The sequence below is a fragment of the Podarcis pityusensis genome (genome assembly GCF_964106645.2).
Source record: "Podarcis pityusensis genome assembly, chromosome: 4".
NCBI classification, from domain to species: Eukaryota; Metazoa; Chordata; class Lepidosauria; order Squamata; family Lacertidae; genus Podarcis; species Podarcis pityusensis.
In genome coordinates this window covers 33,534,908-33,551,214 of record NC_138027.1, presented here as the reverse complement: position 1 = coordinate 33,551,214, position 16,307 = coordinate 33,534,908, and the positions used below count along the sequence as shown (strand labels likewise).

At 45.0% G+C, this 16,307-nt stretch overlaps 1 protein-coding gene across 1 annotated transcript; it reads left to right on the top strand.

Moving 5' to 3' along the window:
* Positions 1-242: 242 nt before the first annotated feature.
* TBX19 (T-box transcription factor 19) lies at positions 243-15,763 on the top strand (the record flags this gene model as incomplete). Its single annotated transcript, XM_081002747.1, has 7 exons — positions 243-503; positions 2,888-3,022; positions 4,495-4,556; positions 4,902-4,963; positions 6,370-6,558; positions 12,640-12,775; positions 14,187-15,763. The coding sequence occupies 7 exons, from the start codon at positions 243-245 to the stop codon at positions 14,428-14,430; spliced, it is 1,089 nt and encodes a 362-aa protein (XP_080858873.1). The 3' UTR covers positions 14,431-15,763.
* Between the last annotated feature and the right edge of the window lie 544 nt (positions 15,764-16,307).

Genomic DNA, 16,307 nt, shown 5'->3' with positions numbered 1-16,307 from the left:
TCACAACCAATGCCTAAGCAACCACTCACATTTTTGTATTTTAATAAAGTTGTGGCCAAAATTATGCCAAAAACCTTAAACAAAAATTCTGTGTGATGTGTGAGTTATTGGGGTGGCCCTGGGGACCTTGACACGCAAACAGATCCAGACATAATTTATAAGGAAGTTACTGAACAAGTAATTGAGAAAGATGATTTCTGAGTTTTAATGCCCCCCGTTCCTCATGTTTCTCTTACAGACGGATGTTCCCTGTCTTAAAGATCAGTGTCTCGGGCTTGGATCCCAATGCCATGTATTCTTTCCTGCTTGATTTTGCTCCGACTGACAGCCACCGCTGGAAGTATGTGAATGGAGAATGGGTCCCAGCCGGAAAGCCAGAGCCGTCGAATCACAGTTGTGTCTATATCCACCCAGACTCTCCCAACTTTGGGGCGCACTGGATGAAGGCTGCGGTATCTTTCAGTAAAGTGAAACTTACCAACAAGTTGAATGGCAATGGGCAGGTATGGCACCCTGTTTCCTCCATGCCTTTTGGCTTTGGTTTCAGGCTTCTACCAATCAAGAAATATCAAGGGTGCATTTACGCAATTAGAAGGGCCCTTAGAGGCCTCTTCACCCACAGATGCCAATTATTCCATGGAGTCCAAATGTAAACAGGAATAAACAGGTCTTAATTGGGGCTTTCAGATTTTAATGGACTCCTTGATGTTAAGAGAGACAGAGTGCGCTGTGGTTTAACCATCAGGGATGTTTCCCCCTATAGTTTTTTCTTGTGTGTTAAGGTTTTTACACAGGACTTCAGAGAAGGGGGAAATGATTGTGGGTATTAAGGTTTTGTTTTCTCCCCCATGCCGTTTGGTGCATAAGTGGAATGTTGGCAATAGTCAGGTACTCGAATAAAAGGCTTCTCCTAAATGAAATAATTACTGTGCTTGCTTTTGCTTCATGATAATTATCAATATTCCATTGAATCATCTTTGGCCTTGGGAATAATAATAGAAAACATGTACCTGTACCAGAAAATAAGTGGCATTCTCTCCGAGACCCTTAAAAATGCAAAGAGGAAAGTTGGCTCTGTTGGGCTGTTTGTAGCTTTAGATGCATATTAAAAACAATGTTACGCCTTGCCTTTGACTTGTTTTGTGCAGAACTCTTGTATTGGAACAAAACTGTCAGAAAACCCATTAGCAAGCAATGGAGGAACTTTCAATCTTGTATGCTCTAGTTTGTTGGTGGTCACAGGCAGTCAGGATCTTAATGAATCTAGCCTTCTGAGAAAGAAATGAAGTTGGAAATGGCGCTCAGTATCACATCAGATAAGAAAACAGAGGCACAGAGGACCCCTGGCTTGCCAGTTCAGTCACACAGCGGAATACAGTGGTACCTTGGGTTAAGTACTTAATTTGTTCCGGAGGTCCGTACTTAACCTGAAACTGTTCTTAACCTGAAGCACCACTTTAGCTAATGGGGCCTCCTGCTGCCGCCGCTGCACGATTTCTGTTCTCATCCTGAAGCAAAGTTCTTAACCTGAAGCAATATTTCTGGGTTAACGGAGTCTGTAACCTGAAGCGTATGTAACCCGAGGTACCACTGTAGTAGCAAACCTGAAAATGGAATCCTGGCTTCCCGAATGCTGAGCCTATATCCTAAGTACAAGATTGTTCAGTCATGGAAAGGAATAAAGAGAACTGGGCATGGAATGCCATTAATCCTCAGTAGCTCCTATTCTAAATAATTAGTGATAGATAGTAGCTGCTTTTAAATTGCAATACAGATGTCTTAGCTGTTGTGGTGGTGCCTAAACACTCATACAGTGCTGTAGTCCCATGTTTTTGTTGCGATGGTGGTGCAGCTAGATAATTTTATTTCTTGAACTTAGTGGTCTTAATGGGTGGGAGGGGGGCATTTATTTTTTTCAAAACTTGTTTTTATTATTTTCGTTAAATATTACAAACAACAAACATAACCACACAAAATTATTTCAGTTATAAGTTTGTACATAGCAAAGCACAGTACAGAAGCAAAGAAAGTATCCACCAGTGCGATTTTGTGAGCACTCTGCTCTTATGCATTTAGAGATTCATGTTATCACAAGGATACTGTGCCTCGTGCGTGATGCCCCCACTTTCAATGAGCCCTCACGTGGCCTCTCCACATACAAGCCTGAGAGACCAGTGGATGTCCACATATCAGGACTGAATCATTCACAGCTAATTTACATTCTTTTTCTCCCATAGTATGACTATGCATTAGGATCACCCTCTTGGTTTGCATAGTTTTTCAGGCAGTTGAGGTGATCGGGGCCACTGATATTTATTATTTAAAAAAAAAATAAATCCACACATCTGAGTGATTCCAAGAGAGATACGTTGTGCTGCATGATTCCTTCAGCTGGCTCTCCAACCTCTCTCTCTCTCTCTCTCTCTCTCTCTCTCTCTCTCTCGCCTCAGAAGTGCTTCCTTTTCACACATGTGTGCATTCACGCATAACTTTCCCTCTCCCCTAAGCTGGAGTAGGTAAGATAGAGCCATGTAGGCCAGGGGGAGGCCAACATGGTGCCCTCAAGATGTTTCGGATCCAACTTCCAGGATCCTTGGATATTGGCCATGCTAACTGGGAAATGATGGTAGATGTTGTCTATAACATCTGGAGGGCACCATGTTGGCTACCATTGATGCAGGCCAATGATATGGAATTGAATAAGACATTAGACTTGATCCAGGGCTAATTCAGACTATACCTAAGCCCCACTGAAGTCAAAGGAACTAACCAGTCTCAGCTCATTTCAGTTTCATTGCTTTCAATGAGACGTGATCACAATTAGTTTTTTTGTTGATTCAGGAACATTATTTCTGGTCAATCTCTGCCTCACTTTTTCTTGCCACAGATTATGTTGAATTCTCTGCACAAATATGAGCCGCAAGTTCATATTGTTCGAGTTGGAGGCCCACACAGGATGGTAATGAATTGTTCCTTTCCTGAAACTCAGTTCATAGCTGTGACTGCTTACCAAAATGAAGAGGTAGGTGGGTATAAAACATCAAAACAGCTGGGAATTGTTTAAGAAAACCCTATAACTGTGTACGCTAAAACCAGTGATATGCTTCCCTACTTAAATGCTAAAATTAGGATGAAAGGGGTGGGGTTTTTTTGGTTAAAATTGTATTTTAATCTTGATTGTTAGCCACCCGAAATATCCTATAGAAAGGCAGGATATAAATGATGATAAACAATTTAATATAGAACAACAATAGTCAGCCTTCATCAAAATGCTTATTTATTGTTCTGTCCACTTTCATAGCTGGATGGTCAATTTTATGTTAAGATCTCATCTTTTTAATGTAGAATTTGTTAGACCTATTCTGTGCCTAGTTCGCGCGCGCTCTCTCTCTCTCTCTCTCTACTGCAGGTAGCCTATGGGGAAAAGTATTGAGCCCTATTTTGGCCTTTGAAGTAAACATATACGGGATCAATGTTCCTGTGTACAGTGGTGCCCCGCAAGACGAATGCCTCGCAAGACGGAAAACCCGCTAGACGAAAGGGTTTTCCGTTTTTCGATGCGCTTCGCAGGACGAATTTCCCTATGGGCTTGCTTTGCAAGACGAAAATGTCTTGCGAGTCTTGAGATTTTTTTTCACTCCCCCCCCCCTTTTTCTAAGCCGCTAAGCCTTTAATAGCTGCTAAACCGTTAATAGCGCTAATCTGCTAAGCCGCTAATAGGGTTGCTTTGCAAGACGAAAAAACCGCTAGACGAAGACACTCGCGGAACGGATTAATTTCGTCTTGCGAGGCACCACTGTATATTCCCTACACATCTTCCTAAGTCCAATATGAAGGTCTGAAAGTAGATTTTGAGTGTGATTGGGTGAATGTGCTTAGAATCCTCCTTGGAAACAGAAACCTTGTGTTATCCAGGTGCCCAGTCATGCACGTTCTAAGCACGTTCACCGAACCACAAGACCTGTATGCTGAACATGGAAGGTCAGAAGTGGCATTAATGTACATAGGGAGAATGGAAGGAGGTTGTCTGTGTGTGCATGCCCGCTCACCCTACCCACTTTTAGTCGCATGTGTTTCCCCTAAACACCAGAATAGGGCTTTAGTTCTTGCTTATTTTAATGATACTATGTAAAGGAGAAAGAAACAAATTCTATCCATGTTGTTGTGGCCTTTTAACCATCTTTTTGGCTTCTCTAGGGACACTGTGGATGTTGGCACTGGGATGCTGCCCAATAGCATATGGAACAGAAATTCGGGGCCTATAATTCATTTTCTTCCAGCAGCAAACTAAATGCCACTGCTTCATAAGAGGGCAGTCCTTCAGTATAGTGAACCCACTGACTTATAACTACATGATTAAATAGAATGCAAGTTTCCGCGAGAGTGATTGCCTCTGGCAAAACTTACTCTGGAAAATGGCAGGCTTCAGATGATCAGTTGTCAAACGTCAATTTTTCTTGCTAATGCAACTCTTTTTCTTTTTCCAAACTCAAGATAACAGCTCTCAAGATCAAGTACAACCCCTTTGCCAAAGCTTTTCTGGATGCAAAAGAAAGGTGAATTTATTTCCTAATAAGCCTCATTATACCTGCTGCCCTTTTGTGCTGTAGTGACCTCAGATAATCGTCCCCAGGCTTGCTACTTGCTCTGTTGGCAGAATAAACATGTAAGGTGCATTGTGATGATAGGGCATTAAAACAATAACAACATTTGTACCCCATACTCCCCACAAGAAACATTCTGGACTTTCCCTCTTGTTTCCCCCTCACAAAAAGCAGGTAAGGTTGAAAAATAATGATCAGACCAAGGTTACTCAATTAATTCCATGGTTAAATGGGGAGGCATCTGTGTGGACGTAGTTTTGCTAGAACTGAAATAACCTTTATAATACTATCTTTCAGAAACCACCCCAAGGATGCTTCAGATATTGTCTCTGAAAGTCAGCACATCACATATTCTCACTGTAAGTTTTGCTTTTTGATTTCTTTGTCATATTTGGGAATGCCAATGACCAATTGGCTCAAGCATCTTGATCTGTCAGTGGTTAGTACCAGAAAGGCTTCTGGGGGGATAACTAACCTTCTAACATCAGGAACATTACTTCTATTTTCAACAGCTACCATTTGACTTATACTTCCCCTCCCAGCTCTACCTCCTTTGATTAGCATTGTATGCCGGATATCATCTGGTTGTTGATGGGATGACATATAACCAGAAGGTTTCTTCTACCCACAACAGTTTGTTTGCTGCTTATTTATTTATTTATTTTGTCCCCAACCTTTCTGTTGTGTGCTGCTTGCATGCTAAGCCATTTGCACTTCCTAAATTACCAGCATGCCAAGCTGGTTGCACTTCCTTCATTACCAGATTCTTACGGTTTTCTTAGAATCATAGAACAGACCCCGAGCATCATCTAGTCCAATTCCCTGCAATTCAGGGATCCCAACTAAAGCATCCATCACAGATGGCCATCTAATCTCTGCTTAAAGACCTCCAGTGAAGGCGAATCAATCACCTTCCAATGGTGTACATTGCACTGTGAAACAGCTCTTACCGTCAGAAAGTTCTTCCTGATGTTGAGTCATAATCTTTTGTAACTTGAATCCATTGGTTTGGGTCCTACCTTCCAGAGTAGGAGACAACAAGCTTGCTCCATCCTCCGTGTGACAACCCTTTGGATTTTTGAAAATGGCTGTCATATCTCCTCTCAGTCACCTCTTATGCAGGCTAAAAACATACCCAAGCCCCTCAAGAGTTCCCCATAAGAATGGATACAAAAACCTATGGAATATGCAGAAATGGTGAAACTTACTGGAAGAATAAGAAATCAAGACAACAAAACTTTTACAAAAGAATGGAAATGGTGTATTGAATATTTACAGATAAATTATAAACAGATAAAAACATTGACAGGATTATTGTAATAACCTGCAATTTTATAAGAGTATATATTTAAAGAAGATGATTAAATGCGTAAATTATGTTAATTTGGATATGCAGAAGGTATTACAAATAAATTTAAGGAACCGCAGAAAGAGGGGGAAGGAAGTCAAATTTTGAAATGTCAAAATGATTGTAAAATTCGTGAAATGTATAAAATAAGTGAAATGTATAAACTTAAAAAGTTTAAATAAATAAAATAGAAACTTTAAAAGAGAGAGAGAGTTCCTCATAAGGCTTGGCTGTATGTTGACAGTGAAACTAAGGCTGTTTGGGTATCTTAAACTAAAAGAATTTCCTCCTCTCTTTGAGCCTGAAACATTTTGGTAGATTGTGTGTGCACACACACAGAGGCAAAGAAAGGGGTTTTGAGATTGTCATTTGCTGTTATTTTCCTTGATCAGTGCTCTTTTCTTAATGTCTCTCTAGTGGGTGGCTGGTTGATTTCCAACCCAGATGCGATGTGCACAGCAGGAAGCTCAAGCTATCAGTATGGTGGGACTTTTCCTCTGCCTGCTGCCCATTCTCACCACGGCTGTGAGCACTATTCGACCCTTCGAGGACATAGGGCTGTTCCATACCCTGCTTCATACATGCAAAGAAATCACTCTCCAACAGGTAAGTTCTTGGCCTGACATTTTAAAAAAACTATTTATGGGGAAAGAGCAACGACCTAAAAAGCAACAACAACAAGGAAGCACACAATTTACATTGCAAATGTTAACAAGTGCAAATCAACAGGCAAAGAAACTGAGAGAGTTGTCGGCAGGATGCTTATAGCAAAAAATTGGAAAGGGAGAAAAATTCCATCAATGAAAGAATGGCAAATTAAATTTTGTGAATATATAAATCTGGCAAGACTCACAGCATTCGTAAGGGGACAATCGGACCCGAGATGATTAAAAGAATGGGGATGTGCTAAAGAGTATATGAAAAAACATTGTTCTGGAGTAAGCATATTGGTATGCAATGAATGATGCTTTACAGCAGGGGTGTCAAACTCAAATTCATCGGGGGCCGCATCAGCAGTTTGGTCACCCTCAAAGGGCCGGTTGTATCTGTAGGACTTACAGTACAGGAGAGAAGGGTTCAGGCAGCCGTTGGATCTGTCACATCACAGGATGGCATGCGCTCAATATAAAAACAAGTGGAGGTTTCCTGAATGCATGTAAAGTGGAGGTTTCCTGTGTAGAACGGCCGGTGCCGCTAGAGGGCAGACGTTCTCTGGCTTGTAGGCTGCCGCGCATGCGCTGAAGAGGTGGCTTTCTTGTGTCAAAAAAAAAAAAAAGCGAGAATAAAAGCTGAAGGCTGGTGGCCGGCGGCGGCTACATGGGCCACATGACGAGGTCTGGCGGGCCAGATTCGGCTCGCAGGCCTTGTGTTTGACACCCGTGCTTTACAGGGTAAAAGAAAAAGAAAAATGGAGTAAAAAAAGTATAAAGATAGAAGTAATCTACATTAGACACAACAATTTAGAAAGGGTAAAATTTTTGAGGTCTTAGAACAAAGGAAGCAAGTCAATATGTATATATGTATGTAATGACTAGATTAGAATGAAGATATGGTTTTATTTGTAGATGTGTGCTTTTTTCTTTTTTCTTTTTTGTGTTCTGTTTTTCTTTCTTGTTTGTATAGTATTAATTTGGATTCAATGTTTGTAATTTTTGTTGTAATTTTGCATTGAAAATTATATATATATATATATATATATATATATATATATATATATATATAATATATATATATCCATGTGTGGAATCAATAAGTTCTTCTAGGAAAACTCTCTCAGTGTTTGCATATATATATATATATATGTGATGGGATGATGAGCTGCTTGTGCGTAAAATCGTATCCCCTCAGAGTTTGTTCAAGTCCACAAACCTCTGTCTGTGACGGAGCCCCTCAGACATGGCTCCTCTAGTCACTAGCAGATTCCGACAGTGGTTGCTTTCGGAATCGCTTCCAACATAAAAGCTCCTTAACGGAAACACGTCTTCTGGACTCTCTGCGTGACAGTTTCCGGCGAGGAGTGGGTGTCCCTACAGGAGGTCCTGAAACCTCCCCACTGTTTTCGCTGGAAGTGTCTCTGAGCCATCCCTCCAGCTCACTTTCCCTCAGCTCAGCTCCTCTCCCCCTACTGGTTCCCTCTTCAGCTGCTGAGTCTCTCCCAACCTGTGTGAGCCCTTTCACCTCCCTTCCTTCCGATGGCAGTTCCCTGACAATATATATACTGAGAGAGTTTTCCTAGAAGAACTTATTGATTCCACACATGGATAAATGGTTCCTATTTCTTTTTTAAATTAAGGGCAAAGATATTTATGATCTCAAAGAATTCCCCTTCCCAAGTTCATGAGTGTATCCCAGGCATCTCTTTTCTGCAATACTCTCCCTCAACTCTTGAGATGTGGGGATGGCAATTAGGTTAGGTGCCTTTTAAAAAGGATTAGACAAATTACAAATATATTGAGCTATTAGCTTTCCATGAATCTAGATTCAGTTAGGTAGCCGTGTTGGTCTGACGCAGTCAAAATAAATAAATAAATAGTCCAGTTGCACCTTAGAGACCAACTAAGTATTTTCTGGGTATAAGCTTTCATGTGCATGCACACTCCTTCAGATACACTGAAACAGAAGTCACCAGACCTCTGTATATATAGTGGGAGGTTGGGGTGGGGTTTTTCTCAGTAGGGTAGTAGGAGATGGGTGATTGACTCAATGGGTATGGTAAACCTGTTGACGACTGTTGACGACAGCAATTAGTTCTATAGGAAAAAGCATGGGATAGTATGCAGATGACCAAAAATAGCTTTAGCATGTGTAATGAGACAAGAACCCAATATCTCTATTCAGAACAGGTCTCTCCATAGTTTTCAGTTTAGTAAATGCCAGCAGCTCTCTATATTGGACAAACAGCCAAACCCTCTGCCAAAGTGAAATATACTCAGAGTCGCAAACTCCCAGGACTGGGGCCCTTGGGGGATCTGGGCGGGATTCTTGGCAGGCCTGGCAGTGTTTGACCCAGGCCTCTATCTCTCCATCGATCCCCGGCCACCACACATAACTCCTGGCAAGGGCCTTCATTCTTACTACCCCTGGATGTGTCTCGTGTAGGGCTGTGAGGACCCTTTTGCAGAGGGGCTGGGGAACAACGACTCTGCTTCCCCATAACAGGCACCCCTTGTGGGCCGACAGTTCATGTTTGCGGGTTGTGTAGCCGGCGAATTCTGGCCCGGGGCTGCTGCTGGGCCATCCCCTCCACACCCAGTCCAGGACCCGGGAGATGACCCTATCTTTCTTGGAATGGTGTGCAACTTCTTGTGCCTGAATGGGGCGGTCGGGAAGCAGCTCCAGGCTCATAACCTCTTGTGCAGGTGCTGGGTCAGGGCCTGTTTCCGGTAGTGGTAGCCTGCTGAGGGCGTCCGCATGGCCCATCGCCTTCCCAGGTCGGTGAATCAGTGCATACTGGTAGCTGGCAAGGAAAATTGACCACCTGAGGACGCGAGGAGACAGCACTTGGGGGGTCTGCTTTTCGGGGGCAAACAAGCCAAGCAACGGCTTGTGGTCAGTCACCACGGTGAAGGGCCGCCCGTACAAGAAATCATGGAATTTTTTTACTCCCTTTACGATTGCCAGACCCTCCTTGTCGATTTGCGAGTAGTTCCGCTCGGTTGTGTTGAGTGTCTGGGAAAAGTACGCCACCGGTACCTCTCTTCCATCCGGGAGTTGGTGCCCCAGGACAGCTCCAATGCCATAGGGTGAGGCGTCGCATGCTAGCACCACCGGCAGCCTCTCGTCGAAGTGTGCCAAGACCGAGTTTGAGACAAGCAAGTCCTTGACTGCCTGGAATGCGGCCTCCTGGCGCTGGCCCCACACCCAAGGGGCCCGCTTGTCCAGGAGTCTGTGTAGGGGCTCCGCTACCGCCGCCTTGTGGGGAAGGAAGGAATGGTAAAAGTTCAATAGTCCCAAGAAGGCCTGAAGTTCAGTCTTGCTCTTGGGCGCTGGGGCATCACAAATGGCCCGTACCTTGTCCCCAGTCGGGTGGACCCCTTCTGCGTCCACCATAAATCCCAGAAAGTCCACCTGAGGCACTCCTAGTAGACATTTTTCCCGCTTCACCTTGAGACCCGCCGTCTGGAAACGGTGCAGAACGGTGCGGAGGCGGTCCTCAAACTCCTCTGGTGTGGGGCCGGCAATCAACACATCATCGAAGAAGGGGGTGACGCCAGGAATCCCTTTAAGGAGAGAGTCCATTATATTCTGGAATATGCCTGGTGCCACGCTGACACCGAATTGCAGCCGCTTTACCCTGAACGCTCCTCTGTGCGTCACAATCGTCTGTGCCTCTGCTGTGGCCTCATCTACTGGCAGCTGTTGATATGCTTGGGCCAAGTCCAACTTGCCAAAAATTTTCGACCCAGCCAGGGTGGCAAGGACATGGCTGACCACTGGCACTGGGTATGCGTGGGCCGTGAGGGCCTTGTTTATGGTACATTTGTAGTCTGCGCAGATGCGGACCGAACCATTAGGCTTGACGGGTGTGACGATTGGGGTTTCCCAGGGAGCATTAGGCACCGGCTCCAGCACTCCTTGCTCTACGAGTCGGTCCAATTCCTCGTCTATACGGGGTTTCAAGGCGAACGGGACCCGGCGGGCCTTGAGCCTGACCGGTCGTACTGCGGGGTCAAGCTGTAGCGCAATGGGGGGGCCCGTATACTGTCCCAATTTCCCATCGAAAACCCCTGGAAATTCCTTGCATATGGCGTCCACGTCCACTTGTAAGCTAGTGTGGTTCACCCTGGTGACAGCTAGCCCCAGTGGTCCAAACCATGCCAATCCCAGTAAGCTAATGTAGGGGCCCTTGACCACAAGCAAGTCCAGTTGCCGCGTCCGCCCTCGGTATTGCACCCTGAAGGTCCCCACCCCCATTGTGGGGACCTTACGTTTCTGGAAGTCCCGGAGGGTGAATGGGGCCGGCCTGAGTTTGGGACCCCCAGTGGGACACAGTTTCCTTAAGGTCCTTGCCGAGATTATGGATAGAGTTGAACCCGTGTCAAGCTCCATGCGGCATGGGGCCCCCTCTATCTGTACCTCTACATAAATTTTCTCTACGTTGGGGTGGGGCAACTGGTATACCTGGAAGTCCGTGAGCTCCGTCGAGTTGCCTTGGTGCGTTGGGCCCCGGGACCTGGGGCTCTTGGATTGGTCATCTGATGCCTGGTGTCGGGTGGGCCGAGCCCGACACACCCGGGCGATGTGTCCCGATTTTCTGCACTGCCTGCACTCTGCGTTGCGGAAACGGCAGGTCCTCCTCTCGTGACTCTCCCCGCAGCTTGCGCAGTTCCCTCCTTCTCGTCGAGGCAGCTGTGGTCTGTGCGCTGCTTGAGTGCGCTGCTGTACTCGGTGCACCTCCTCCCTGTCGGATCCTGAGTCGTCGGTGAGGTCTTCATGGTGGACCCTCGGTTGGGATGGCAGGCTCGGCCGTGCCTCTTGGGTCGACCTCTCGGCAGCTTCTGTTGCCAGGGCCTCCTCCAGAGCGACCTGGAACGTTAGGTCCTTCTTAGCGTAGAGGCGCCGTTGCAGCTTCTCATCCTTCAGGCCACCGACGAGGCGGTCACGAAGCATGTTCTCCAGCTCTGAGAAGTTGCAGAACCGGGCGGCTTGGCGGAGAGAGGTCACAAACCCAGTTATGGTTTCCCCAGGGGCTTGCCGCTTTGCGTAGAAGGCATTTCGACGAGCCACCACTGAGGGCTGCGGCGAAAAGTGCCCCTTCAGCTGTTCCATTATTGTTTTGTATGGAACAGTAGCGACGTCTTCAGGCGCAAGGAGAGCCCGGGCGATTTCAAACGTCTCCTCTCCGCAGACGCTGAAGAATATCGCCCTCTTCTTGGCGTCTTCTTCGTCGGTGACCCCTTTGGCTTCTAGGAGGAAGGTGAAACGGGAGGCGTACGCTTCCCAGTCTCCAGATGCTGGGTTGAATGGCGAGAAGCTGCTGTTGGCTGCCATTCTGAGTTCCTTGTGCCCCGGAGCTGAAGCCTGGATACACGGTGCGAGGCAGCGGTGCGGCAGTTGGCGGTGCTGCGGTGCTGTGTGTGGCAGTCAGCTCAGCGGGATCCCACCTTCGTCGCCAGTGAAATATACTCAGAGTCGCAAAGTGATTTCATGCTCTTTATTCAGCTCATAGTGGTGAGGAGGAATGAATAAATGTCCCCTCACAGTATCTGCTTTATATACATTATTTACACAATGGGCTGCACATGATTGGCTAATTCTGGAATTCTACTGTAAGCCAATCAGGTTGTGGATTCACTTCTATCTGGAGCAGGATTGGGTGGTTCCTGCCAACCAATCATACTGCTGCATTGTTCTAGGACCAATCAGACTGCTGCATTCTGAATCCTATTGTTCTAGGACCAATCAGACTGCTGCCTTTTGGATCCTATTGTTCTAGGACCAATCAGACTGCTACAGTTTGGATCCTATTCAACTCAGTACATAACACAAAGGATAAATGGTCATAAATATGACATTAGGAATTACAAGACAGAGAAGCCAGTAGGAGAACACTTCAGTCTTCCAGGACATTCAATCTCAAAGCAGCTACAACAACAAATAAACAAATGCATTCTAATTTGTCATCTTAAAATAATTTATTTAGAAACATGTCACTGTTGCTAACAACTTCTGCTTCCCTTTCTAAAGTGAATTTGATAGAAAGCAGCAACAATGAACTTCAAGTGCCATCGGTCCACGAAGGCTGGGCTGCAGTACCCTCCAGTCACCATGGCAACTTGCTCCCAGTGCCTCACAACAGTGGTACGGCCACCCCGGGTCCGAGGTAAGCACCCCATTGATTTGCAATTGCCCATAGCATCAGCAGCAGCCACTGAGCAACCTTAGCAGCTTTCGGTGTAACAGCTCCCTTGGAGAACCATCACGTATGACAGTGGCCTCCCTGGAGATGAACAAGTCTCTTCTTGCTCAACCTTCTCCACAAAATTGTGAAGGAAATGGGTAAAGGTGTGGTCTACACATGCAGCAGAATGAGATGGTAGAATACTGAGATTATAGAGTGGATTGTTTCAATTGGAATGGCAAGGAAAGGATTCAGTTTTTCCATGGGGGGAAAAGGCCTGGAAGTGAAGCACCAGTACAGTAGGGAGAAAGGCTCTAGCGTAGCCTTACCTTCCATCCTAATTTCCACTTGGATGTAGCTGTAGACAGGGGAGCATTCCATTTGTTCGAAGGATGGCATGTGAGGTGGCAGAATGAGAACGGATTCAAAAATTGCATGAACCCAGGTCCCACTAGAGATTATGGATTCCAATCTTGTTGTAAAACAATGAAATAACAATGTATAACTTTAAGACAAAAACTCTGCCAATAGTGGGTGGCCTTTACACCTGGTCAAAAAAAGAGGACATGCAATTGCACAATCTTTTCCTATCCTAGCTTATATGCATGGAGCATACTTAGAAATAAATTAAATAGAAATACAATACAACCCACCATAGTGGAGCAGACTGGGTGAAAACTGACTGGGAGTTCTGTGTGTCTGCTTAGTGCGCTGTCTAGGTGCAAGTTGTTGACAGACAGCTTCAAGATCTTTGCTTTTGCTTCTTACAATTATTTAAACTGACCAAACAGCCCTTCAAATGAAAGACTAACCTCTGTACAGTAGGACACAAGGCACCCTATTTAATAAAAGAAGCACTGCACCTTTTGAAAGATTTCCATTGCTTCTGTTTGGCTGTGATTTTTTTCAAAAGGACTTAGGGCTAATGGCTGGCTAGTTTACAAGAAGTGCTTTACACCCAGCATCCCTAGTAAAGGTAAAGGGACCCCTGACCATTAGGTCCAGTCGTGGCTGACTCTGGGGTTGCGGCGCACATCTCGCTTTATTGGCCGAGGGAGCCAGCATACAGCTTCCGGGTCATGTGGCCAGCATGACTAAGCCGCTTCTGGAGAACCAGAGCAGCGCACGGAAACGCCCTTTACCTTCCCGCCGGAGCGGTACCTATTTATCTACTTGCACTTTGACGTGCTTTCGAACTGCTAAGTTGGCAGGAGCAGGGACCGAGCAACGGGAGCTCACCCCATCGCGGGTATTCGAACTGCCAACCTTCTGATCGGCAAGTCCTAGGCTCTGTGGTTTAACCCACAGCGCCACCCGCGTCCCTCAGCATCCCTAGAGACCACTGCAAATTTCAACTGTTGAGTGTTGTTGTTTTTGCTTTGCTTTGCTTCAGTCACTATCCATGCCTATGGACAGTCAGCAACAATGCCCTCAATGTGGCCAACCTTGCGAGTGATGCAAGCAGCAGCCCTCCTGGACCATTCCTGAGAAGCAACATTGCATTGCCTGCCACATCGTCCTCTGCTTCAATTCCTTTGCAGGGTACAGTTGCCGGCAGCATGGAAGCACAACTGGAGCCCACTTTCTCCAGGTTAACAGAGTCCACCTGGGCATCTGTAGCCTCCCATTCGTTTTAAAGGACCACTGGGCAGCACAAGAATGCCTGGTAGCACCCTGGACAGAACAGGATTTAAGGCTGCCATTCTTGCAGCAAAGAAAAGAACATGTTTAGTGATGTGCTGGCTTTTCCACATCTTGAAATCTTGGATGGTGAATTGGGCAAGTATCGTAGGACCAAAAGAAGAACAGGAGACCCCTTCTGCTCTTGCAGTTCCCAACCTTACAGGCACAGAGTAAAACAAATCCCGATGAGGAACTCTTGCTACCTGTCATGTCAAATAGGAGAGGAGGAAAGACTCCCATTAAGAAGACATAGAACTTAAAATTATTTCAATCTATTTTCATATAGGTCAGATGGTTTCTCAGGAACATATTCATTACTGAAAGACATTACATCACAGTGCTCTCCTTGAACACTGTCTCTTGAAAGGACATTGCCATGACTTCTTCAGAGTTTAAGCTATAAGAGAGACCAAATGAGTAAGGATATATCTCATTGAACTAACTTACTGGTGAAAATAAGAACCTATTCTGCTCATCCTATTCAACCATCCCTGCTTTGAATGTCTATTGTAGGTTGTACGTGCTTTAAGATCAGAACTGTGTCTCTTCATGTTGTGAGCAACACTTAGCATGCCCACCTGGGAGAGGGGAGATTTTCATTGTATTCCCATCAGCAAGTTCATCCAGCAGATGTTAAATCTAATTTTTTGTAATGCTTGGAGTCCTTTTGGTGTTTATAAAAAAACTTTTATAAGTGCTTTGTAAAGGCCTTATATGCTGTTCTCCTACATGGAAGATTCACTATGTGATTTATTCTGCTCACACAGTGGACAGAATGTTGGACTACATTGATCTGATCTAACAGGGCTCTTACGTTCTTATGACGGTTGCATTCATGCAACTTGTGGACTTGCAATCATACATATTTTCATTAACAAGCCATGTGCACAACCAGATGATCAGCCACAGCTACTGGTAATCACTTCATTTATTTTTCTTCACTTGGCTCAGTCACAAAAATAAATCAGTTGCTAATCCATGACCACACACTGAAGTTGGTCAATATGAGCAGGTGCCCAGGGAAGGGCAAAATTGCACAAATTAGTTCTATGATCATCCATCTCCAACTTTATAATGTTACTTCCTTTACTATTGCTATGTAGTGTTCATGCATGAAGAATGCCATCGTGTTCTAACACTGCTAAATGTTGAGTACACTCCATGGCAGATGAGTTCACCATCCAAGAGATTTGTGGTGTGTTTTCATGATCTTCTTGAGAATTAACATGTCTTGGCTGGATGTAATAAAAATGGAAAATATTATTTTTGAATTTCTACCTGATTCTAGTAGAAATAAAGGAACTTACTGCAATCCAATAATGTCTGTTCAGAAGTAAGATCTCTTGTGGTCAAATAGGGCTTACATCCAGGTCAGTTGGGTATAGGATTGCCACCTTAAATGTGCCATCTTACACTGATATGTCAAGAAAGAGGAAAAGGTATTCAATTTGCATTCTGAATTCGCTTGCTCATTAACAACATTCATAAATGACAAAAAATGAGACTCGGGAGCATTTTTAGTTTCACATTTGCAAATGCTCTTAGGTAGAAGACCTATCAGCTTCTTCTACCTGAAACACCTGTGCAGAAGGAGGACACCTGAAATAACATTGGCCATTCCGCAGGCTGCACATGCCAACTCTGAGCTCATCACTAACAAGGAGGTGCCAGCCAGAGAGAATAAGAGAAGTGTAAAATTATTTTCTCCCCCAGACATATTATGTGGGTGGAGGTATAAGCTTGTAAGTTGCAAGGAATGCTCCCCCCAAAAAATATTTCACACCTTATTTTTCTTACACGTTAATTCGAGAATGGCCTGGGAAATGCATCA